Here is a 25,933-nt window from a genome sequence, read left to right as displayed (position 1 = left end):
CCTGTGCCAGAATCTGGGGCATTACACAACGATTACACACTGGTCTAATGTGCATCGTTTAAATGTGTGTTAATGCGCGTACGTTTCCGGCGTTGGGACTATTTTATATCCGATTTTGAAGGTTAATACGATGTTGTTTTTTTTTAAATCATCATAGATAACTTTACATGAATGTTTTGTTACGCCAAACTCGTTAAAGTTCGCGTTGGTGTGTTTTAATCTTTCAGTCGTTATCAGTGTGTGTGTTTTTTTTTTTTTTTTAAATTAGCTCTTGTAGGATTTTGTGGATTCTGTCAGTTTTGGTGGCTTTTGTGATTCCATAATTAACATGTGCTTCAGTAATTAATTTATAGAGGCTAATATGAGTATAAGTGGCCAATATGTGCTTCAGTGGCTAATATGTATTTCAGTGGCTAATATGTGCTTCAGTGGCTAATATGTGCTTCAGTGGCTAATATGTGTATCAGTGGCTAATATGTGCTTCAGTGGCTAATATGTGCTTCAGTGGCTAATATGTGCTTCAGTGGCTAATATGTGTCTCAGTGGCTGATTGAGCTTCAGTGATTAATTGAGCTTCAGTGGCTAATTGAGCTTCAGTGGCTAATATGTCCTTCAGTGGCTAATTGAGCTTCAGTGGCTAATATGTCCTTCAGTGGCTAATTGAGCTTCAGTGGCTAATATGTCCTTCAGTGGCTAATTGAGCTTCAATGGGTAATATGGGTATCAGTGGGTAATATGTTTTTGGTTGGCTTATGTGATATTCGACCACTTCTATTTGTTTTGATTCTCCATGTGTTTTGCGATAGTCAAATGTGTATTTTTGATCTTCCAATGTGTATCGATTCTCCACTATGTTTTCGGATAATCCTCCGTGTGCTTCGGTGCTCCTTCTTCTTCTTCATTCTTAATTTAGTATTCGGTGCTCCAATATGAATCGATACTCCACTGTGTTTCATTACTCATGTGTGTTTTCCATACTCCAATGTGTATCGATACTCCACCATGTGGGGGCTAAAAAAATAGTGTTTATAACTCTATCGATATCTCAGCTGTTATCTATAAGCTTAGCGTATCGACTTACGTGCGATGGGCCGGCCCATTGATTACATTTCACGGCGCTGACTCACATCATATGATAGAAAAAAAAATTGTTTGATGTTTAAAATCAATTGTGTTTTTTTTTAAATACAGGGCTTTAATAGAGCTGATGGAAAAATCAATTTTCTGTGGTTGAGCGACAATATACAGGATTTCCGTTGTTGTTTGAATGTAGCCATTTACTATACGGACTAAAGTTTATTTACGTAAGTTTAAAAAATATATTAACTAATATTTTTTTAAATTCAGCCTTTTAAATGTAAAATTTGTATTGTATTTATAAAAAGATACCCATAGAATAATAAGTATGATAATCACGCATATACTTCTATACATTGCGGATGGTATTTCATTTCTACTTTCAAATTATATATACATACATACATATACATGTATATATATATATATATATATATATATATATATATATATATATATATATATATATATATATATATATATATATACACATACATATATACACATATATATATATATATATATATATATATATATATATATATATATATATGTGACGAGCGAACATTTATCCTGCCGACAACGCCAATTGTAACGAGCCAACAGTTACCATGCTCGCAACGCCACATGTAATGAGACCTAATTGCCTGTAGTGCCACGTGTTAACGAGTTTAACCACTCATTCTAGACAACATTGACCACAGTATAGATACTCAAGATGCAGGTTCGCTATTGATCCTTTATTACATGAATCAAGAAATGCTTCATAATAACACAATAAATCAACAGGAATGCTTCTCAATAATAGTCTGAATCAACTGACCCCTAACAGTCCTTCACTAGGCTTTATATAACTGAATCCACATGTCTATAATCCTTCTTAACACAATACGGCTAACCCGTTCTATAACCGACTTGACATAGTCACACAGACTGACTGATCTAAGCGAGCGATGAAAGAGGTAAGAGCCTCGAAACGGGAAGAGAGAGGACGAGTTCTGCCGTCCCCTCCTATTTATGCCTTGAAATCGTAGTCGTACTTGTCTCCATTTCCGTAATCGATACTTGTAATCGATGTATCCGAATACTAATGTCGCAGTTTCTGACGTACCGTCCGATTCACTAAAACATCTGCGTCCCATCCATCAAAGTTGACAGCTCGTCTGAAACTTCTCGTACCGTTTCCCAAAATAGCACGCGTTGGCTTTGAGATTGTTATCAGACCGATCCAATAAGCCACCTGTTATGGTTGCGTCAGATTTCATACTGCGTCGCGGCTTCTCGTTCGTTATCATTTGTAACTGGTAGTTAGGCCTACCCCAGTTACATCCACCCCTGCTTTTTTTGTGTGTTTTCAACCACAAACAACGCCTGGCAGGTGCACTTCCTAAATGTCCATCGCATCATCGTAAAAAAAAAATTTATTGTTCCACTCACTGTCCACGACGTTCCATTCGTATACGATTGACAGTTATACCTATTTCACATATCAACTGTGTCTACATCATCTTCCTGAGACACAAAACAGTTCTAGAATTCACATCCACCCTTTCCATTTGGTGCCTTCACCAGTTCACTTCTATAGCTCTTTGAACAGTCTGTTTTCATACCAGCGCGACCATGAAAGAATTGATGGTTGCTGACAAAAAATTTCGTATTCCTTCTGTTCCTTAAACTTCTCCGCGGACCACTTATCTGATGGTCTACTGTCTCTCTGCTTCTGGAGGGACCGGGATCCTCATTGTTGCCGGTATCCTCCACTTGTATATCGCGTTTGTTCTGTTGATGGTGATATGGTTCCGGAATGGGTATGTGAATTTCCGTTATAACTTCCGGTTCCCTAACCGTCTTGGGTTTCTCTGTGTGTAACTGCTCTTCTTGCCTATTCCAATATTTCTTTAATTGAGCAATATTCGCCCACCGATCCGGTTTGGCGTGATCGATGGGTCTTATCTTAAAGGGGCCACCTGCTGCTTTAGGCATCTCCACGACTTGCCATATCTCCTGTCCCCAGAGATCGTGGATTTTGTTTCTGCCTAACGGGTGGCTACGCAGTAATACCCTGTCATTCAGTTTGAGTGGCGAGTCCTTCGTCTGTATCGGCGGTTCCCTTCGCCGAGATTCATGTTCTAGTCTTTCCTGTACTACCCTGTACATTTCTCTAATTCTTCTCATATGTTCATTCACATATTCCAGTGCGGTGTATGAGCCAGTCATACTCTCCCTTTTTCCTAGGAACAAATCAAGAGGGAGTCGAGCCTCTCGTCCGAACAGCAACATGTATGGCGTAAAGCCGGTTGTGGCATGGGGTGTGCAGTTGTATAGATATACCAACTCTGGGAGAAAATCAGGCCAACGTTTTTTCTGTTCAGGTTCTAGCGTACGCAGCAAATCATGCATGCTGCGGTTGAACCGTTCACACTGTCCGTTTCCCTTCGGATTAAATGTGGTTGTTCTAGATTTGTTGATCCCGTAGTGGCTGCACAGTTGGTTAATTACTTCTGACTCGAAAGCCCTTCCTTGGTCAGAGTGTAATTGTCTTGGTATGCCATATTTGATGAACCAATGTTCTAATAAGACCTTTGCCACTGTTTTGGCAGTCTGATCTCGTGTGGGCATCGCCACAGTCCATTTGGTGAATACATCAGTCATTACCAACACATGTTCCGTCCCATCCGATGATTGCTCCAACGACGTAAAGTCCATAGCCACAATCTCTAGTGGTTTTGTCGCCAGTAGGTGTCCTGATGGCTGTCTCATTTTGACAACTGGCATTTTCGCATGCTGACACCTCACACAAGCCTCACAATGGCGTTTGACCTCCATTTCCATATTGGGCCAGTAACACCTCCGTCGTAATATTTTGTGCGTCCTGTCCTGACCTTGGTGTCCTGCCCTGTCATGTGCCAACCTTAGCACTTCTTCTCGTAATTGTCCCGGCACCACCACCTGGTGTATTGTGCCATCAATTTGGTCATGAATTCTCCGCATGAGAACACCATCCTTTATACTGAGACGGTTCCACTGACTCAGTATTTTCTTTGTTTCTCGACCAAATTGTTCTCTTTCCCTTCTTCCTGGGAATTTTTGTTCCTGGACGTATTTCAATAGCGGTTGTAAGCCACTATCCGTTCTCTGGGCATCTCTTATCTTTTTGTGATTAAGGCAATTAAAATCACTACTGTCCATATGTTCGGGCTCTGTGGATATGTGCTCCACCCCGGTCTGCCCGTTCTGCATCACTTGTACCCCATGAGGGATATCTGTTGACGCTCTGACCTCACATATTCCTGTCAGTGTTTCTTCCTCATCACCCGGTCTCTCGTAAGGATTCCTTGATAACGCGTCAGCATTACCATTGGACTGCCCTGGGCGATATTTTCTCTCCAGGTCAAAGAGTGCCAATTCTGCTGCCCATCGCTGTTCGATGGATCCCAACTTTGCTGTAATTTGAAGTTCTTTTTCAATATCTGATAATTTTTCTAGTTTGCCAACACTGTTCTGTTGTCCACTATTTTTATTTACTTCTTCCGATAACAGACACTCTAAAGATGAACATTTCTCCTGTGCTTTTAATTTGCATGAACTTTTCCTATCCAGTTTCCTGGTTAGACTTTGAATTCCTTTATTAAGTCTACCAATTTTCTTCTTATCATCATTTTTCTCTACCAACAAATTGTTCACTTGAAACTTTTCAACATTCAAGTTCATTTCACAGTTCATTTTTTTCATTAGTTGTGTTTTGCCTTTCTTTTTCTCCTTACTGTGTTTCTTTGTCATTTTGTTTACTAAGTCATTACCTCGCCGCTCTGTAGTCTTGACCTGCCGTACAGAGAGCGATCGTTTCACCGGACAGTGTTGTGCCATATGTCCGGGTTGTGAACAAGACAAACAAATTGGTCGACCGTCTGCCGTCCATTGGAGTGATGGCTTGGCAGGACGCGGCCGTCCAACCCGTCCCTGTTTTGTACCGTTCTTTTCCTGATTCTCAGCTGTTGACCTGCTTTCCAACCACTTCAAGCGTTGGTCAACCTTCTCTAGGTGGGCCAACAGTTGAGCCATCATGGTCTCCATCGTGTCGGCCCCTGTGGGTGGGGATTGTCTCTGTTCAGGCACAGAGACTTTGTCCACCGAACAGTTCGATTGGTCCTCATCCTCGGACCTGCGGATCGCTGAGTTCCTGACCTGAAGGAAGGTCAACTGCGGGTCTTTGTGGACCTCCTCCCTCAACTCTCTTCTTAGGATCGGGGTTGCTAGCCCCTCGATGAACTGGTCCCTCAGTAGGCGTACATCAATGTCCGGTATTTTGACCTTTACCGAATCAAAGGCCCTGTTCATCCTGTGTGAGTACTCCATCACACTCTCCGCCATTCTCTGCTTTAAGCCCACGAATCCCGATAGCAGTTGCACTCCCGACCGTCTCTCCCCAAAGGTCTCCATAATCAGATCTAGCACCTTATCTGGATCTGATTGGACGGTCCTATCGTGGCACTTAACCTCTGCCCTAACCGTTTCACCTATACTGCCCATCAGCAGTCTTAATCTTTCCTCTGGTGACATATGTCTCGAGGCCCAGGCCGCTTTGACCTCTTCACTGAACCTGTTGGTTAAAGTTGGATCTCCGTCCCCGTAAAATTTGTTAATATGGGACTCTCTGGGTAGGACTACTATATGGGTCTGCTTCTCGTCCAGAGTAGACATTTTCTTCCTTAAGTACTAAAAAAAAAGAGTTCTTTCTTACCGTGTGTGTATGAAAAATTTTTCCTCGTTCCTCAATTTTCACAGTTCCTGAATGTCCGAATTCACACACACACTAAACACAGTTATGCACAAGGTTGACTATAGGTGCCTTAAACGGCAAGTCTAGTTGAATTCATCCTGATCGCAGCGCCAATTGTGACGAGCGAACATTTATCCTGCCGACAACGCCAATTGTAACGAGCCAACAGTTACCATGCTCGCAACGCCACATGTAATGAGACCTAATTGCCTGTAGTGCCACGTGTTAACGAGTTTAACCACTCATTCTAGACAACATTGACCACAGTATAGATACTCAAGATGCAGGTTCGCTATTGATCCTTTATTACATGAATCAAGAAATGCTTCATAATAACACAATAAATCAACAGGAATGCTTCTCAATAATAGTCTGAATCAACTGACCCCTAACAGTCCTTCACTAGGCTTTATATAACTGAATCCACATGTCTATAATCCTTCTTAACACAATACGGCTAACCCGTTCTATAACCGACTTGACATAGTCACACAGACTGACTGATCTAAGCGAGCGATGAAAGAGGTAAGAGCCTCGAAACGGGAAGAGAGAGGACGAGTTCTGCCGTCCCCTCCTATTTATGCCTTGAAATCGTAGTCGTACTTGTCTCCATTTCCGTAATCGATACTTGTAATCGATGTATCCGAATACTAATGTCGCAGTTTCTGACGTACCGTCCGATTCACTAAAACATCTGCGTCCCATCCATCAAAGTTGACAGCTCGTCTGAAACTTCTCGTACCGTTTCCCAAAATAGCACGCGTTGGCTTTGAGATTGTTATCAGACCGATCCAATAAGCCACCTGTTATGGTTGCGTCAGATTTCATACTGCGTCGCGGCTTCTCGTTCGTTATCATTTGTAACTGGTAGTTAGGCCTACCCCAGTTACATATATATATATATATATATATATATATATATATATATATATATATATATATATATACATATATATATATATATATATATATATATACATATATATACATACATATATATATATATATATATATATATATATATATATATATAAAGTCGTGCTCAGATGGTAGAGCGCGCGGCTGTTACTCCAAAAGGCTCTCGGCCTCGAGTCTCTAGAACTTTCCTGATTCACCTGCTCCGCCCCAGCTCTGATGAGTACCTGTCTGACTCACGCTAGTAAAAATAAAGGTGGCTGGGCATAGTGCTGACCACTATATCTAACATCCGAGCTAATAGAAACAGGGGAACTCTCTCACTAATGATACTATTTAACACAAGTTTAAAGATTGTGACGCGCTTTCTTTGGTCTGTCAATTTAATGTGATTATCGACTCAATGCGACAAGCCCACATCCGCAGAAAAATTTACAACTCTGAGCTATTTGCAAGGTAGCCTCGTTATCGAGGCGTTGAAAACTATTTTAGTCCGGTCGACCTAGGAGACGAAAGGTTAATAGCGTAACGATCATTTTACTATGGGGCTTCGTCAATTTGTTGAAAACCACAGCTATAGAGTTACAAGCTTTTCATGCCAATTAGATAATGCAAAATTAACAGCTAATGTTGACGATTTGAAAAAGATAAACATTTCAACGAAATAAAAAAGCATATTTACAAACACTTAATAGTCATTGGGATTGACTGTATTTTGACTAAAATCGCCTAATTTACATGCACAAACTGCTGACCTAGATGTAGCTAACACGTTAGTGAAAGTTATAACACTTGTCTTAAATTATGTAGCCGATATCAGTACCATTCCGTGCTAAATTTTTAACATGTTTATCAAAAACAGATTAGATTGGAAATGATAAAATTAACACCATGCTTTAAATTTATCTTTTTTTTTTCCTTTTGTAACATATAACCGTTTAAAAGTCAAAGTAGGAATTTAGAGAATGCACTCCGGAAGATTACGTTTGTTTTTCAATTTAGTGTGACACATTCAACTTTTAAGGGGTCGTCACAAACGATATCACTCACTTACTGAGTATCTTTCAGGCAGCTCTTCAGGGGAGGGTAAGGGGATAAGCACGAAAGAAATAGAATGTATAAAGGAAATATATAATTTTACCAGTGCCCCCCCCCCCCCCTTCTTATTTTCTGGGTTTTATAAGAGTCATGGTTAATATTATAGTGAAACTTTTTAAAGCTAATCAAAACTGAGTTGGTCCAGGATTTGTAAAGACGTGGTATCATATGGGTTGTGGGCAGAGGCGTAGCGAGGGGGGGGGGGGGTGGGGGGGGGACATATGTCCCCAGGCGCCGACCTTAGGGGGGGGGGGGCGCCAAATTGAAAGTTTGAGGGGGGGTGCAAATGAAAAGTTCGAGGGGGGTGCAAATCGAAAGTTTGTCCCCGGGCGCCGGGAAGGGTCGCTACGCCTCTGGTTGTGGGAGAGGAGCTGGGGCGGTAAATCGGATTAAAAAGCATGACGTTGTATTTTAAATTTCACTCAAGATTTTTTTCAATTCAACAATCATCATCATCATTCCTTTGTGGCCCCTGGGGAGCAAAGGGCTGCAACCACACATTTCCAGCGGACTCGGTTTTGGGCTGCTCCCCTAATCTGTGCCCATGTGAGCCCAGCTGTTTTCGCCTCTTTTTCAACCGTTCTTATCCATGTTTTCCTTGGACGGCCCACCATCCTTTTTCCCTGGGGATTCCAGTCCATAGCGTCTTTTGCGATGTTTTCTTAATAGGGCCTAGATTTTAATTCAACAATATATTCAACAATACATTATAATTCAACAATACACTATAATTCAACAATATATTTAACAATACATTATAATTCAACAATACATTATAATTCAACAATATATTTAACAATACATTACAATTCAACAATACATTTTAATTCAACAATATATTCAACAATACATTATAATTCAACAATACACTATAATTCAACAATATATTTAACAATACATTACAATTCAACAATACATTTTAATTCAACAATATATTCAACAATACATTATAATTCAACAATACATTATAATTCAACCATATATTTAAATAATTCAGCAGTAAAGTATTATTTAATTAGCATATTTACACAACAGTTGCATGAACCCCCCCCCCCCCCGCCATTACCGACCTAAAACTACACAAATTCTCAACCTCCAATCCCCTTTTTGTATCTATAATTAAAATCACTAGCAATTATCAGATCGTACTTTTCCAATCAAATATTTTCCTCATCGGTCGCCTAATCCTTTCTATCAACTGTGATTTGTTTGTATTTTCAATCATTCGTTAGCACAGTGTAATAAAACCCAAGGGATTTTCCGATTCTAATTGTGTGTATACGGGCTCAAGTCTTCCCCTATAAGCTCCGATTCTTTCCCCTTGTCAGATTTCCAATGAACGAAACGAAAGCAGATTTAGAAGTTTTGTTTTGTATTTATGCAACCAATGCCGCACATTCAATCACTTAGAAGATGATACCGTATGAAAATCAATCGATCGTGGTTGTAGGAATATCTTAATTATGAAAGGACATTGAAAAAAAATTCTATCAACATTTGTCTGAGACGTGATGTTAAAAAATTAATAGTTTTGCCATAGCTTTTGTCTACCGATTGCTCCTTAGGGCTGATTAGGAGTAACCTCTCCTGTTTCTGTGATCTCGAGGTGAGAAACCTTGGAAGCACAACATTATTTCCAATTTATCAATTTAAACCCGTAGAATTATTGGGTACACGTTAGAGTTGGAGAAACTAATCAGATACCAGTTAGATGTGGGTACCCATCATTGCTGTGTGGATTAGTTGGGTACCCATTGGGTCTAGGTGGATTATTTGGGTACCCATTGGGTCTGGGTGGATTAGTTGGGTACCCATTATTGCTGGGTGGATTAGTTGGGTACCCATTATTGCTGGGTGGATTAGTTGGGTACCAATTAGGGATGGGTGGATTAGTTGGGTACCCATTAGGGCAGGTGGATTAGTTGGGTACCTATTGGGGCTGGGTGGTTCGTTGGGTACCCATTAGGGCTGGGTGGATTAGTTGGGTACCCATTATTGCTGGGTGGAGTATTTGGGTACCCATTAGGGCTGGGTGGACTCATAGCCAACACCCGGGACTCAAACCAGTGACTTGCAAAATCAGTTCTCTAACTGCAGGCTAGGACTAGAAGAGGCTAAATATAGCCATGCCGGGGGAGGGGGTGGGGGGGGGGACTCCGAAACACGTCTAACCCCCACCCAGAAATAAAATAGAATTTATATACAAAATCCATATTTTAACCAGTGGTCCGCCCTCTGAAGTTTCAAGTGCCACACCCCTCTCTTCCCCCCCCCCCCCCCGAGAAAAATGTCTGAAAGAAACCATGCTCTAAATTATTGCGTGCTTTTGATCTACGAACCCTTCCAATTTTATTTACACCCCCATTGAACCAGCTTGCAGTAGATGTGGACTGCTTATTTGTAGAGCGCTAAATCAGACCGACCGATGGACGAATGTTCACGGCTATAAATCAAGACTTTGTGCCTGCTAGAGATCTCTGGCTAGAGATCTCAGAGGAGGTCACAGGTCAATAAATCACCATTATATCCACTACAGTATCTCACACTATCTTCTCCCCTGTACCCCATACTATAATCACCACTTGATACACTACTATATTAGGCACTATAGTCTAATAGTGCCATTGTATGATTGGGCGTAGGAAATCCAAGCACAAAGCGTGGGCCTTAAGTTGAGAAGAGCCAGATGCTGGCCATGTATCAGCCCCCCCCCCCCCCACCCCCCTCTCTCCACACAGCTGATGGACCCTAGAGACAGGGCTTGCCTATACAGCTTGGAATCAGCTAAATCGCAGGAGCTGACGAAAGGAAACGAGAGCTGGTAATCCTATCGCCTAAGGGGCTCCACTCCTGTTTGATATCGGTGTTTTACTGTCCTAAATGGTTTGCTGTCCCCAGTTAACAAGCCTCATCTGCCTGAGGGTTCGAACTTGGGTCTTGTTGGTAACAACCATGAGCCTGCACGCCCGACCACTGCAATAATATTTCCACCACTATAATCACTATATATCCAACACAACATCCACCTTTATATCCTATACCCACCACAATAACCGCAACTATAATTTAATCAGCACTATATCCACTATTATATCTATCACCATAGCCACCATTATATCCACCACTTTGTCGACTTTATATCCAATACTATATCCACAACTGTATCCATTATTATATCCACCACTATATCCAATACTATATCCACCATTATATCCACCACTATATCCAATACTATATCCACCATTATATCTACCACATATCCACCATTATATTCACCACCATATCCACAACTGTATCCACCATTATATCCACCACTATGCCCACCATTATATCCACAGCTATATCCAATACTATATCCGCCATTATATCCACCACTATATCCACCATTATATTCACCACCATATCCACAACTGTATCCACCATTATATCCACCACTATATCCACCATTATATCCACAGCTATATCCAATACCATATCCACCATTATATCCAACACTATCCAATACTGTATCCACCATTATATCCACCACTATATCCAATACTATCTCCACCATTATATCCACTACTATATCCAATACTATATCCACCATTATATCCACCATTATATCCAATACTAAAAAAAAAAGACAACCGACTCAATTAAAACAAATATTTCAGCCTGTCAGTAATAAAAATAGACCAGCGTTACCCGCCCTAGATTACATGTGAAGGTTAAAAAATGTAACAATCAAAAGTCCCAGCGTCAGCTGACAGACCGACATGCTTATGACGTCAGCGGTGCTTTGATTTTTATAGCGTATTGCGTCACTCATCACATTATCTTATGTCTTATGTCATTTTATTTATTCAGGTGACTTTTTTTTAAATTTTTAAGTGTTGCATTATGTTTTTTTTTTTTTTTTAAATTGTTAACCGCTTGGTCTAAAGACTCTCCAAGCCACTTTAGTCGTCCATAAATTACGTCACATCCGGCGCGGAAGAGAGAGCGGGGCGGGGCGGGGTGCTACGAATCATCAACAATTGCCTAATTTTAACATGTGAATAAACCTCACCTTTCATGTCCTCCATAACTAAGCATACGACTTATCTTTATTAATCTCATACCCGTTGAAGTCATATCATACGCTTTAAAACACACCTGTGGGCTGATGAAGACCTTTTGTCGAAACGTCAGTTGTAATTCTCCCATTTTCGCGAGACTATTGACAACCTTTTATTTTAAATGCACAGCAGGATTGTGAGCAGTGAATGCATTAGTCCTTCAATAATGAATTGAAAGTTTCATTTAATCTTCTGCAATTAAAGCTATCAATGTCAGTGTCCACCCGATCAATGAGAAATGGGGAAAATGCTAAGTTTTCGAATAATGGGACTGCGTGGTCGAATTGTAGATCATATGACTGCTAACCTGAAAGTCTTGAGTTGAAATCCGGGTTAAAGTCCCCGAGTCCACCCAGCTCTGATAGGTACCTGACTCACGTTAGGGTACGTAAATTCGGCTGGGCATAGTGCTGACCACACTATCTCTTCCTATGCCTAGGTTTCAGAAACAAGTGAACTCTACTTCACAAGACCAATGGACTGTCAAGCAAAAAATAGAACTTACTGTACTAGATCTATATAAAATCAAGCTTTCAACTTCAAAATATTTGCGGTGTTTCTGTATCTCAATGGGTGGCATAGAAACGTAGATAAAGTTATAAAAATACGGAGGTTTGTTGATTAGATACCCACTGGCTGGTGTTAGTTATCTCTAACAGCATTGATTCCTACAACTACAACACAGCTTGAATATCGCGTTCAGTAGCAAGGCTACTTGCATAGTGCTCTTAGACAATTTAAGGTTCTGAGTCCCTCTCTCAGATCGTGCCACTGATTCAATACATTTTCTGATCAATTTTCATCCCTGTTTATTTTTCTATTTTTGACAATAGCCGGAAAGACGAAAATATTAATACTAATTAAACTTGATGTTAATAATCAATCAGACTAAAAAAATGGGAGTTAATTAATTAAGGATAGCTATTGTTTTAACCCCGCTTCCGCTATGCACGTAAAAAAAAAGAGAGAGAGAGATCAGTTTAGTAACTAACAACGGATAGCTAATTGTGTTTACAGGAAACACCCAACTACAGACTATAAAAATAAAATCGTCTTCCTTTATACAGCTATCTCTCGTTTTATCATTCTGCTTTTTCATCTGTCTCCTTATCATAACTTTTTTTCTTCTCCCACGCAGCAAAAAAATTCGCAATGAGAAGGAGTAAAAGTGGCACGAGACAGAAATAAAATAATTGGATTAAGTAATTAGGTGAAATGCTGGCTGCCGTTAATTAAGATAATATAATTCGTTATCATAATGGATTTTTTTTCATAGAGTACATTTAACCGTAATATTAATGTATAGAGATTTTTTTCTCTTGAATATTTTTTTTTGAGGTAAGAATAAGGGTCACTAATTGAGAAAGTTTTTGGATTAGGACTTGGTTTATGGATAGGGTTTTGTTTTAAATAGCGATGATAGCTAAACTATAACTTCGTTAGGACTGTTAAAACGCTTTGAAGTACAAAATAATTAATGTGGTTAGTTCTCAACGTGAATATATTTGAGGGTGGGGGTGGAGGGATTATCTGTGAAAAACAAAACAGCAACGGTTCTTCTATTTTCATCGGGAACATCGATCAGTGGTTTCTAGAAAATTCCACCAGAATGAACCAATATATTGACACAACTCCCGACTGTTATCGTGAATATACCGACCACACCTCTGCTGTTCAGCTCATAACGTTTGATTTAATGACTGTAAAGATGTCTATCTTAACGTTCTTTTAAGTCCGTAGCTGATATTTTAATGATCTTCTGTTTACACAGATGGGGCAGAGAGAGGTGGTAGGGAGGGAACATTCTGACTGACACATGTGAAGAGGGTGGGTGTTGGGGGGGGGGGTATTGAGAGGGTTATTGTCTCAAAACTAGGTGATATCTATAATGTGCAGCACCCTGAAATAAAAATAAAATAAAATTAGGCATCTACTTCAAACTATTGATACAGTTCGATGCAAATAAACAATGATTTACATGGTCTTTTGATCTGTATCTGTATGCTTGTATTATCTTCTCCCCCCTTCCCCCAAAGACACAAAATTTGAAAATGTTATTTTTTATATATTGTTTAGTTACATTCACAACGATCGACTGTTTTGTTATATTTACAATCTTTTTTTCCCCTAATCAGGTGACAGATGCTGTAAAATTTTAAAATAAGTTGAACGATTTCATTCAGAACTAATCAATATCAATCAACTTTTGAACACTGACAACAGTAAGACAAAAGAAAGCCTTCATGAAACTCTACCGCCATCTGAGGATAGATTTCAGCAAAAAGTATTTACTAAATTCCGAAAGCTGACAACAAGACAGAAACAAAACTTTAAAATTTTAAAATCATCTGAGCATAGATTACAGCAAAATTTATTTACTAAATCCCGAAAATTGACAAGCATATAGAAAAAACACATTCATGAAACTCGACCGTCGTCGCAGCATAAGCTTCAGCAAAAAGTATTTACTTAATCCCGAAAATTGACAAGCATATAGAAAAAAAAACACATTCATGAAACTCCACCGTCGTCGCAGCATAAGCTTCAGCAAAAAGTATTTACTAAATCCCGAAAGCTGACAAGACACACCAAAAACCAGCGGATGAAATTCTACTCTCGTTTCAACATCACCTACAGCATGCAGACGAACAACTGCAGGTCTCTGGTGCTGTTGGTGGGGATGTCTCTACTGGTTGTGCTCTGCTTCGTCTTGCCGTCTGCTCGGGAGATCTACTTCCAGTACCCCTCGTGGCGTGACGTCAGCCTGTACCAGATCATCAAGATGCACCTGGCGCCCCGCCCCTCCCACATGAACAGGGTCGTCAGGTGCCCGAACCTCACTCAGGTGGAGGTCAAGAGGTCAGATCTGGAGCTGGAAAAAGTGAGTTCGTCTGCAGTATTTCCCGCCATTTTTATCATTTTCTGTACGCGGTCGTTTAACAGGCGTAATGTGCATAATGGGAGAGGGGGAGGTAGTAGTTCACATTTATGTGACTATGTGGTACGTTGGGGAGAATGTGCTCAGAAATGTTATGTAGTGTATACTTATTTTTAAAATAAGAACGTGTGTAGGGGTTGTAATTCTGGTTATTTAAGAGAACAATTACAGTTTCAGACTTTTTTTGGCGATTTATGTTAAAGAGAAGGATGGGGGGAAGGAGTGGGGGGGGGGGGGTAATCAGATAAACATGGACGAATGAAGCTTATAAACAAGCCTTCAGCCGTATAATAGATCTTTATTGGGTTATCAAAACTGCGTCAAATCATAAGCCTCTGTTGTTTTGTTCACAGATTAATTTCTACGAGGATACACGAGAAAAACTTAGACATCTCGCACCGGAAGAAGACTGGAAAGCGAGCTTTTACCCCGCATTAGAAAGAGAAGAGAAGGTATCTATAATAATAGTTTCGCTGTCTGTCTATCTATCTATCTATCTATCTGACAAGAACGCTCTAGAGAAAACACAAGGAAAATAAAAACATGCATAGTAATTCGAAAAACGAAGTATGACGTCGACACATTTAGCACAGAGTAGAAAATAATCTCACGCCGGAGAGTGCACACATATATATGACGTCATTGATTATCGAGTAAACATTCAATACAAAGGCAATTTGGTCTAATCTAAGTGGTTTGCGTGAAGAGTTTCTTTCATACAATTCTTCGGGTAGGGGCGAAGCCCCACCCCCGCGTAAGAACGTCTGAGCCCCCCCCCCTCCCCAACTCAAAAGAAATTTCCTCATCGATACTCTATAATAAAATTACCGCCTAATTAATGTGTCTAATCTAAAAAGTGGTTTTCTTGCAATTTCTTTAATGCAATTCTTCGCGTAGTGGCTATGCGCGACACCAGTGTTTCTTTCAGACTTTTTCCTCCACGGAGAGGGGTGAGGGTACTTGAAATTTTCGGGGGCGGGGGTAGAATTTTCGGGGAGGGGGCGGACACTGGAAAAAGTATATAATTATATTTCGTTGAATGGGACGGTAGACATGTTTTTTAGGGGGGTGGGGGGGGGGGGTGGGGTGTGTGTGGGGGGGTGGTTTTAATTTAGACTTTTTCCTCCCCGGAGAGGGGTGGGGGTACTTGAAATTTTCGGGGGCGGGGGTAGAATTTTCGGGGAGGGGGCGGACACTGGAAAAAGTATATAATTATATTTCGTTGAATGGGACGGTATACATGTTTTTTGGGGTGTGGGGGTGGGGGGGGGGTGTGGGGGTGTGTGTGTGTGGGTGGGGGTGGTGTGTGTGGGGGTGTGGGGTGGGTGGGGGGTGTGTGGGGTGGTGGTTTTAGTTTAGAGAAAAGAGACAGCACTATCAGCCTAGCGCCCGGTGTATCCTTCCTCAACGGGCCATTTATCTCGTTTTTAAATAATATAAGTATACTTAGTATTAAGTATTTGATGCTTGCTTTTACTCGGCATTAACATTTTGAGTACTATGGGATTTAAGCTTAAGGCTAAGTTATTCTTATTCTTAATGCACTTTACTCTTTGTGGAGCATGGGCCTCAACCATAACCTTCCATTTTGCCCGGTCTCCAGCTGTTGATTTCCCAAGACATCTCTGTTGTTTTCAGTTCTCCAAGAAGACTCCGCCTCCAGGTCTGTCGTGGGCGCCCTTTCTTCCGTTTTCCGTGGAGGTTCCACTCAAAAGCCTGGCATGTCACATTTGAGTGAACCTTTCACAGTGTGTGTCCCACCCAGCGTCACCTCCTCCTTCTTATATTTACTGTCACGAGCTCTTGCCTTTTCCTACTCGATAGTTTCATATGTTAGGCGATTTATCCTGCTGCCTCAGAATCTGAGACTTTAGTTGGTTAAGGTCTGTATCGTGTCTGAGTAGCTCTTGAAGACTCTCCATGTCTTCGCTGGTCCATATAACAAAGCCACGGTTAGGTTAGAGTGATGGATTGGATTAAGATAGGTTAAGATATCCTTGACAATGTTGCTAGTGCCACCTACCAATACAAAATATTCGATGAGTAAAATATATCATTTATCAATAATCCGTGAGTAGAAAGTTGTATGTTAATTAATATTCGGATAAAAGAGGAAGTTATGAATTAGGTGCAGAAAAGTGAATCACTTTTAGTCTGCACATTGTTGATCATAATTATATTGTTTTACCGCTGTCAATGACAACAATGCTACTGCGATACACACAGTTAAGATTAAGATGTGTAAGCTAGAGTCAGCAGTATAAAAATCTATTCATTATGGACTTCTTTAAAAAGAAACTAAAAGTACTTGCGCACAAAAATAGCGTCTAATGATAAATATAGCCCAGTCAAGGTACCGATGAGAAGTAGCACATTAAAGGGGTCAATAGATTCTATTGATTACATCGACGTATAGATCAATCAGTCATTACGTCAGAACTAGGTTAGGACAGTCAAGTAAAAAAAAAATATATAACGTGCCATCATTTGATGGTTGTTTACACTGACGCAAGGCTACATAGCAACCAGAAAGGGAACCAATCGATTAGTTGCATTTACGTACTGTGCACTAAACATACTTTAACATCTATAGGTTTACGTTAGGCTTTGGGGTTAGTTTAGTTCAAGGATTATATTTTAGAAGAATTGTATTCCACCATACTAAAAAGTAGCTTAGCGAGGGGGGGGGGGGGCATACGTCCCCGGGCGCCGAGCTTAGGGGGCGCCAAAATGGGTTGGAAAAATAAATTGAAAGGTTGAGGGGGGTGCAAATCGAAATCTCGAGGGGGGGGGGGGGTGCAAATCGAAAAGTTTGTCCCCGGGCGCCGGGAAGGGTCGCTACGCCTCTGATACTAACAATACGAATATGTGTGTATTACCAATTTGGAGTCGAGGGGGGGGGTAGTCTTATCATAAAGATAAAGGTTCAAGTGTTGGTGGACATTTAATAAAATTAATTCTTGCATGACTGGCTTATGCTATTACCACATTGGAACCCTGGGTGCCTGCGTTATAGTTCGACGAGATCGCGCGACGCCCCCCCCCCCCTCCAGCAAAAACTAAACTGTTCATCATAATTAAGAAAAATATATTAAATTCTCACAATTAAAATAATTTTTTTAACGTTAAATTAGGCTATGTGAAATTTAAGACTTGATTAACCTAGTCTGATCATTTCTAAATCACTGAACTAATAACATAATTAATTCCCCTTAATTGTGAACTAGAGTCAACTCCCCTGATGAACTACTATCACAGGGGGCGCGAGTGAACCATGAACCAAATTCAGTACAATTTCTCCATAGATTAAAAACGCTTCACGATTCTGCGTGCCATCTCTGCGCGAGGGCCATGCTAATCTTCTTTGTATCGTTCCAATTTTATTGTATAAAGAAGAAAAAAAATTCTCCATAGATTGACCTACTACACGTGTACGGCGTGTTCAAGCACGCGCTGGACTCGGCTGGACTCGAACACGTGCTCCTGCACGGGTCCGCCATGGGCGCGTGGAGACACCACGGCATCACCCCCTGGGACGACGACATTGACATCGGGGTCAACGTCCGGGACTGGCTGGAGATCAAGATGGCGCTGACGTGCGTGCAGGGCTACACGCTGGATACCAGCACCAACTCCAAGTGGTCTTTTTTTAAAAGGTGGTCATTTCGTTAGCATTTATTCACAGTGGTCTTTTTTAAGAGGTGGTCATTTTGTTAGCATTTATTCACAGAGGTCTTTTTTAAGAGGTGGTCATTTTGTTAGCATTTATTCACAGAGGTCTTTTTTTTAAAAGGTGGTCATTTTTTTGCATTTATTCACAGAGGTCTTTTTTTAAAAGGTGGTAATTTTTGTTAGCATTTACTCACAGTGGTCTTTTTTTAAGAGGTGGTCATTTTTTTTAAGCATTTATTCACAGAGGTCTTTTTTTAAGAGGTGGTCATTTTTTTTTTAGCATTTACTCTCAGTGGGTTTTTTTAAGAGGTGGTCATTTTTTTAGCATTTATTCACAGAGGTCTTTTTTTAAGAGGTGGTCATTTTTTAGCATTTATTCTCAGTGGTCTTTTTTTAAGAGGTGGTCATTTTTTAGCATTTATTCACAGAGGTCTTTTTAAGAGGTGGTCATTTTGTTAGCATTTACTCTAAGTGGTCTTTTTTTAAGAGGTGGTCATTTTCTTTTTTTTTTTTTTTCATTTATTCACAGAGGTCTTTTTTTTAAAGTTGGACATTTTTTAGCATTTACTCACAATGGTGTTTTTTTAAGAGGTGGTCATTTTGTTAGCATTTACTCACAGTAGTCTTTTTTTAAGTTGAAGGTTTTTTTTGTAACATCAATACAAGTGGTCTTTTTTTTTTAATTTGTTTTTTACTCATTGCAAATGGTATTTTTAAGAAGATTAAACATTTATTTATCATTAACACAATGAGGTCTTTTATTGAAGGTTGAATTTTTTTTTATAACATCGCCTCCGATTGGTTTTTAAAAAGGTTTAAAATTTTGTATAAAATCAATAAGTATGACGCCATTTATTTTATTATGGAAGATCCCTTCATTCAATTGGTCAGCACAGCTCAAAGGCGTTGCACCCTCCCCCCCCCCCCGGGACAAACTTTCAATCTTGCGCCCCCCCCCTATATTTTTTATATTTATAATGCAAAACTGCAGCTAAAATAAGCTTTTATTTTTTTTTCAACCCATTTTGGCACCCTCTAGGGTCGGCGCCCGGGGCATATATACACCCCCGCCCCTCCCCCTCGCTACGCCTCTGGCACAACTCTATAGAAAAATCTATTTTTTAGATTCCCCCCCCCCCTCCAAGTGCCTCCATTCTATTTTTCTAAGCGTATATTTCACTTTACTTCTTATATCAACATAATTCACTATAACGTCAAACAAAACGAACACGTAAAAAATTCCACGTACATGTTCGTACTGGTTGATTTACAAACTTTATCAACGGCACTTATCAACTTCGTGTAAAACCTCGAACCTATACAGTGTACACCGTGTCGTGTCGTATATCAAACAGGGAAAGCTTTATTTAAACGCACTGACTTATTTATCAGTAAGGTCTAAGTCGTCGATGCCAGAAGTCCATAAACCATCTAGTTTTTTTTCAGTTTGACTTTTTATTATCATCATCATCTTCATTTTTTCCCTTACGTGTTCGAGACATAAGAAGTAGAGTTAATCTACTTCAATGACCTCAGGGTGCATGGTGATAGTGTGGTCAGCGCTATGTCCAGCAGTCCATAGTTTTGACATAACATTTTCTTGATTATCGATGCCTTGCTATGATCTAGGCTATATAAATAACAAATGCTGAACGCTTCCTGTGTAATGTAAAATATAATTGAAGAGCTAAGACCTAGATCTAGATCTACCTAGTAAAAGTCCTAGTTACTTACTTACTAATACTTATTTTATTAACTTAAGTCTAAGTCCTATGTCCAGCAGCTTTAGTTTCTCTGACGTAAGTCAGGTACAAAACAAACCAAGCAGGGTAGGCTTAAAGACGTGCAACTTGACATCCGAACTATAGCCTTTTGGGTTTGCAGTCGTGATCGCTACCGTCCGACCATGCAATCCATTATTTGACTTTAAAAAAAAAACTATTTGTTTTCTTATTTTAGTGACGGAAAACTTATACCCGACAACACCGTGAAAAAGTGGCCATTCCTGGACATCTTTTTATACACTGAGGACAACAACTATGTATGGGGGTTGAACTACGTCCATCTTAGGAAGTTTGTGTTTCTAAAGAAGGATATGTTCCCTCTAAAATATGTGCCTTTTGAGTCGTTTATGGTGAGTAAATAAAGATAAGAGATTACGCTTTATTAATACTGTTATTATAAAGAGGAAAGGCACACTTAACAGTGTGACTTTTGAGTAATTTAGGGTGAGCAAATGGAAATAAGACCTATATACTAAGAGATAGTTTCCTATCTACCATGTCTACGTGTGTCTATAGTTTCCTATCTACCATGTCTACTTGTGTCCATAGTTTCCTATCTACCATGTCTACTTGTGTCTATAGTTTCCTATCTACCATGTCTACTTGTGTCTATAGTTTCCTATCTACCATGTCTACTTGTGTCTATAGTTTCCTATCTACCATGTCTACTTGTGTCTATAGTTTCCTATCTACCATGTCTACTTGTGTCTATAGTTTCCTATCTACCATGTCTACTTGTGTCCATAGTTTCCTATCTACCATGTCTACTTGTGTCTATAGTTTCCTATCTACCATGTCTACTTGTGTCTATAGTTTCCTATCTACCATGTCTACTTGTGTCTATAGTTTCCTATCTACCATGTCTACTTGTGTCTATAGTTTCCTATCTACCATGTCTACTTGTATCCATAGTTTCCTATCTACCATGTCTACTTGTGTCTATAGTTTCCTATCTACCATGTCTACCTGTGTCAATATTTCCCTACCTACCATGTCTACATGTGTCCATAGTTTCCTATCTACCATGTCTGCTTGTGTCCATAGTTTCCTATCTACCATGTCTACTTGTGCCCATAGTTTCCTATCTACCGTGTCTACTACCGTCCATAGTTTCCTATCTACCATGTCTACGTGTGTCCATAGTTTCCTATCTACCATGTCTACTTGTGTCCATAGTTTCCTATCTACCATGTCTACTTGTGTCCATAGTTTCCTATCTACCATGTCTACGTGTGTCCATGGTTTCCTATCTACCATGTCTACGTGTATCCATAGTTTTCTATCTACCATGCTAACCATGCCTGTGTCCACAGGTTCCTGTCCCCAGACACCTACGCACAGTTCTAGACCACCAGTACGTACACCCAGAGACCTGCGTCAGCCATTACACGAACCACAGGCTAGGGGGCGACAAGGAGGTCATCTCAGTACCGTGTACGGCACTAACAGATCTTTACGATATGTTCTTCCATACCTCCTGACACTGTGAAATATTTTACATTTTTTAAATGAATTATTTTTGTTAACATACAATGTAGATCTAGTAAGTTTTAATGTTTTCGGGTTCGTTTTAAATTTTATTTTAATTGCAACTATTAACGAACTACAACTCAGCATTTGTCTCCCACCAAAATGATATTAGAGTTACTCCCCCTATTGACATGAGCGCAGGGTTTCTTTAAATCATGATTTGAAAAGTTTTTGTTTTAAAATTTAAAATCTCGTGTTGAAGAAAATAATTTTCTAATGTCATATTACAAAGATGTCATTCTTTTGTTTTTAAAGTCGTATAAGGTATTGTAAAAGCCTTAGTTTGCTGATTGTGCAACATTTCAAAATATCGGGATCATCATATAACCATAATAAGATTAAGTTGTCTTTCTTGAACCACATTTTATACCAGTTGTGGGTGCGTTGAGCGGGTTCTAAAAGCGTTGTCTCAATGTGAATGTTAGTTTGATTACACCGCTGCATCAGTATTTGTACATAGTGTTTTAAATAAATCATATCAATAGGATTTTTTTATCAATAATTTAATAATTTAAAACTGAATACACTATTTCTTACAAAGAAGGCTAACAATTTTAGACTTTTGGTAATCTCCCATTTCTTACTAGCGCAGATTCTATCTAGAACATTTACAATGGTTCTCAGCCGTTTTGGAGCTACCGAACCCCACCAGTTTCATATACACATTCGCCAAACCGGAGTTTCTTCCAGGCATCTCTTCAGGGGGTGAAGTCCTCCCCACTTCCCCCCCCCCCTTTCCCACCCCCCACCAAAAAAGCAATAGAATTTAATCAGAGAATATATACTTTTACTGTTATTGCCTTCCCCCCCCCCCCTAAAAAATAGTCCCCCCCCCTGAAATATCAAGTGCCCCCCCCCCCCCCACCTGAAGAAAACATCTGAAACACTGCACCAAACCTTTCTTTATAGCAATAGTGGGTCTTGATTTCCGCTGAACCCCTAAGACTGAACCCTTGGGTGTCAGTCAAACCCCACTGATCTAGATCTAGCTACTTATCTAGATCTCAGTGCTGACATGTCTTGATATCTGATTATGTATAGTCCTAGCTAGCTAACCTTTGATATAAGTGTTATCACTGACCTAATTTTTGCTGTACGCATCACACTTGCCGTTGTTGCAGGTATAAACATTAATTTTAAAAATTGTATTTGATAATTGTTTTTAAAAAGATCAAGTTAAAGTTGTAAAAGATATTTTTAAATTACCTATAGCCTTGATCTAATTACTAATTAGTAATAATTAAATTGCATTTAGCCAGTGTTTCTTCCAGGCATCTCTTCAGGGGGGGGGGGGGCGCTCTGTCGTCCCCCCCCCCCCCCCCGAACGAACAAAATTTATATGGAAAATATATACTTTTACCAGTCCAGTGTCTGCCCCCCCCCCCCCCCCCCCACTGTTGAAAATAGAAGAAACACTGCATTTAGCTTTTTTTCCACAAAGTTCTTACTTGTTATTGTTAAGCTTGGCTTAAGTCTACTTAGTCTTTATTGAATTAAAACTTAATATTTTTTTAAAAATTTGAAACAGGTAACAAACCTGTGTGAGTTAATGATATAACTATTAACTAAGTTAATTAACTAAGAATGTACCTCGCTAGCTTGCATATTTAAATGTATGCATTATAAAGAAAATATGCTTTCACTAATCTTCAACTTGACACAATGCTTCAAACTATATCTATATTATTAGACTTATTTACTTTATCTGTTTAAATGTAAAAGTAGGCCTATGTTATTGTAATCATACAATGTGTTAACTTTACTCTTAACCCTCCATTGACCAAATGGCATTTAACTCCAATACAGTATAAATATCCTACATTATTTCTTGAACCACCCCCATCCTGTCCTATTGTGTACATCTTCATAAAAATCTAACCCACCAGTTGTTTGAGGGAATTAATTAATTCACTTCTAAACATTTTTATTAAATCCATTTATAAGAAACAAGTCATTTTATTATTAAATAATGTGCAAACTTATGTATTTCATTAGTTGCACCAATTGGTTGGCCAGTAAAGGGTTAATCACATACACAATCATTGTAGTATTTGACAATGTTACTATTTTAATGAACTATCACTTAACTTAATGCAATGCTCAGATTATGATGAACATTTGATTTAGTTATTTTTTCAGGGCTTTTGAAGTGCTCTTATTCAAGCGCTCAGTATTTTTTTAAAAATGTCTTAGTCTTAGAGCTGTAGAGAAAATTTTGAGCTAGTGTTCAATTGTTTATTTATGTCCTCTGAAAAAGTGTTTTAAAAATATGTGTCTGGTTATTTTTTTAAGGTTTAATTCAATTCATAGTTGATTTCAAATAATCGAATTTTTCTCCATCGACTAATAATTGAACTTGTTTTTGGACCAGCTGTTTTTACTTTCTCGTATATACGAAGTATAGAGAAAGTCTTGTAATCGTGCAAAAAAAAAAATCGAGATTTTTGCAAATCTCGACGTTTTACATCTCACTGATACGGAAAAACATAATTTTGCAATCTTGTCCGTATGTCTGTGTGTGTGTGTGTGTGTGTGTGTGTGTGTGTGTGTGTCCGTGTGTAAACACGATAACTTGAGTACCGTTACAGCTAGGTTGATGAAATTTCATATACAAGTATTTTATCAAAATCGTAGATCCCTATCAACTTTTGAGCGATTTCGGATAACCGGAAGTGGTACTTTTTCTACTTTGAATTTTTCAAAAGCCTATAACTTGAGTACTATTTCAGATAGATAAATGAAATTTGATATGTAAGTAAAAGATCTAATTCTCTACCTTCTGTCAAATTTTGAGAATTTTTCGTTGACCGGAAGTACTTATTTACGCTACTTCCGATTTCTCAAAAAACTAATGTAAATTCTAAAAGTACTAATAATATTGCGCACTATTATGCGCTTTTTTATTCGCGTTCACTTGGTGTGCAATTAATTTGTCTACGAGATTTTATTCTATTTTTAAAACTTTAAGTATTTAAAATGGATTAAAAATCATGTCTATAGCCCGAGTTCCCATCCCCTGTTATTTTATATAAGAATATTCGAGAAAGTTTAGGGGAGATCACTCCCGGTTTATTGACAATAAATAACAATAAAAACAATCTTTTCAATTTTTAGATTTAAATTTTAACTTACAGCCGACTGATGTATTAAAAATGTTTGTAAAAGATGGGAGGACAGAAAAATTACTATGACCATTACTAATGTTACAATTTTTTTTTTTTTCATTTTTTAAGTACTATGGCCATTGCTTATGTTACAGTTTTTTGTTTTTTCATTTTTTATCCAAAGTATTATTTCATAATTATGCTACATCTCTCATCCTTGTTTTAATCGATATTTGTTATCTAATGTTCTATACATCATTGTTAAAATGTAATTAAAATATTAATTAATAATATTTTTTTTAACTATTTAAAAAAAAAAAATGTGTATTCCTTAATTAAGTCTCAAAAAAGTTTTTAATGAATAATTTTCTTATAAACAAGAATTGTACAGTTGATGGTGAATGATAAAACTTAAACATTTATTTTAGAGTTTTGTAAAAGTTTTTTAAGCTATTTATTTCACATTTGATGTGAACTAATTCAATAACTCGGTGAATTTATTTTATTTGATTTAAATTTATTTTATATGTAAAAAAAAATTATTTTTAATCTAATTTAACTGATGATTTTTATTTAATTCAATTTTGTTTCTTTTAAGTTTTCCATGTTTTTGTTTTTTATAGTTTATGTCTCAACACTGCATCAATTATGATTTTTACAAATTTCTTAAACCTTCATGGTTCTTTATCATAATTCTGTTTGGGATAACTGCTTCCTCTACCAGGTTCTATAGAACATCTGAGCTTGTCTTAGCTCTGAAGCCAATCTGGCAATATTTAGAAGCTGGGCAATCAGCTTACCTGGGCATATTGCTGACCACATTGCCCTTTCAGGGGCGGAGTGGTCTAGCGGTAGACAGCTGGACTGCTAACCCGTAAGTCTCGAGTTTGAATCTGAGTTCAAGTTAGGAGAACGTCCCTGAGTCCACCCAACTC

General features: G+C 38.8%; 1 protein-coding gene and 1 non-coding gene across 2 annotated transcripts in view; one reads left to right on the top strand and one right to left on the bottom strand.

The window, feature by feature from the left end:
* LOC131950264 (uncharacterized) overlaps nucleotides 1-21,845 on the top strand; it is a 36,644-nt gene extending 14,799 nt beyond the window's left edge. The window contains exons 2-6 of the mRNA XM_059312343.1: nucleotides 14,106-14,851; nucleotides 15,262-15,360; nucleotides 18,323-18,564; nucleotides 20,540-20,714; nucleotides 21,678-21,845. Of these exons, the coding sequence (XP_059168326.1) occupies nucleotides 14,573-14,851; nucleotides 15,262-15,360; nucleotides 18,323-18,564; nucleotides 20,540-20,714; nucleotides 21,678-21,845 (963 nt within the window). The 5' untranslated portion in view covers nucleotides 14,106-14,572. The remainder of the gene's footprint in view (nucleotides 1-14,105; nucleotides 14,852-15,261; nucleotides 15,361-18,322; nucleotides 18,565-20,539; nucleotides 20,715-21,677) is intronic.
* Nucleotides 18,210-18,317, bottom strand: LOC131950270 (U6 spliceosomal RNA). Its single transcript, XR_009388303.1, has one exon. It is a non-coding gene; the product is annotated as a U6 spliceosomal RNA (small nuclear RNA).
* Nucleotides 21,846-25,933: the final 4,088 nt, after the last annotated feature.

Source organism: Physella acuta, unplaced genomic scaffold (genome assembly GCF_028476545.2).
Source record: "Physella acuta isolate Inbredline_101_S28 unplaced genomic scaffold, ASM2847654v3 ptg000748l, whole genome shotgun sequence".
NCBI classification, from domain to species: domain Eukaryota; kingdom Metazoa; phylum Mollusca; class Gastropoda; family Physidae; genus Physella; species Physella acuta.
Note: the sequence above shows the minus strand (reverse complement) of the source record. Positions and strands in the feature narration are given on the sequence as shown.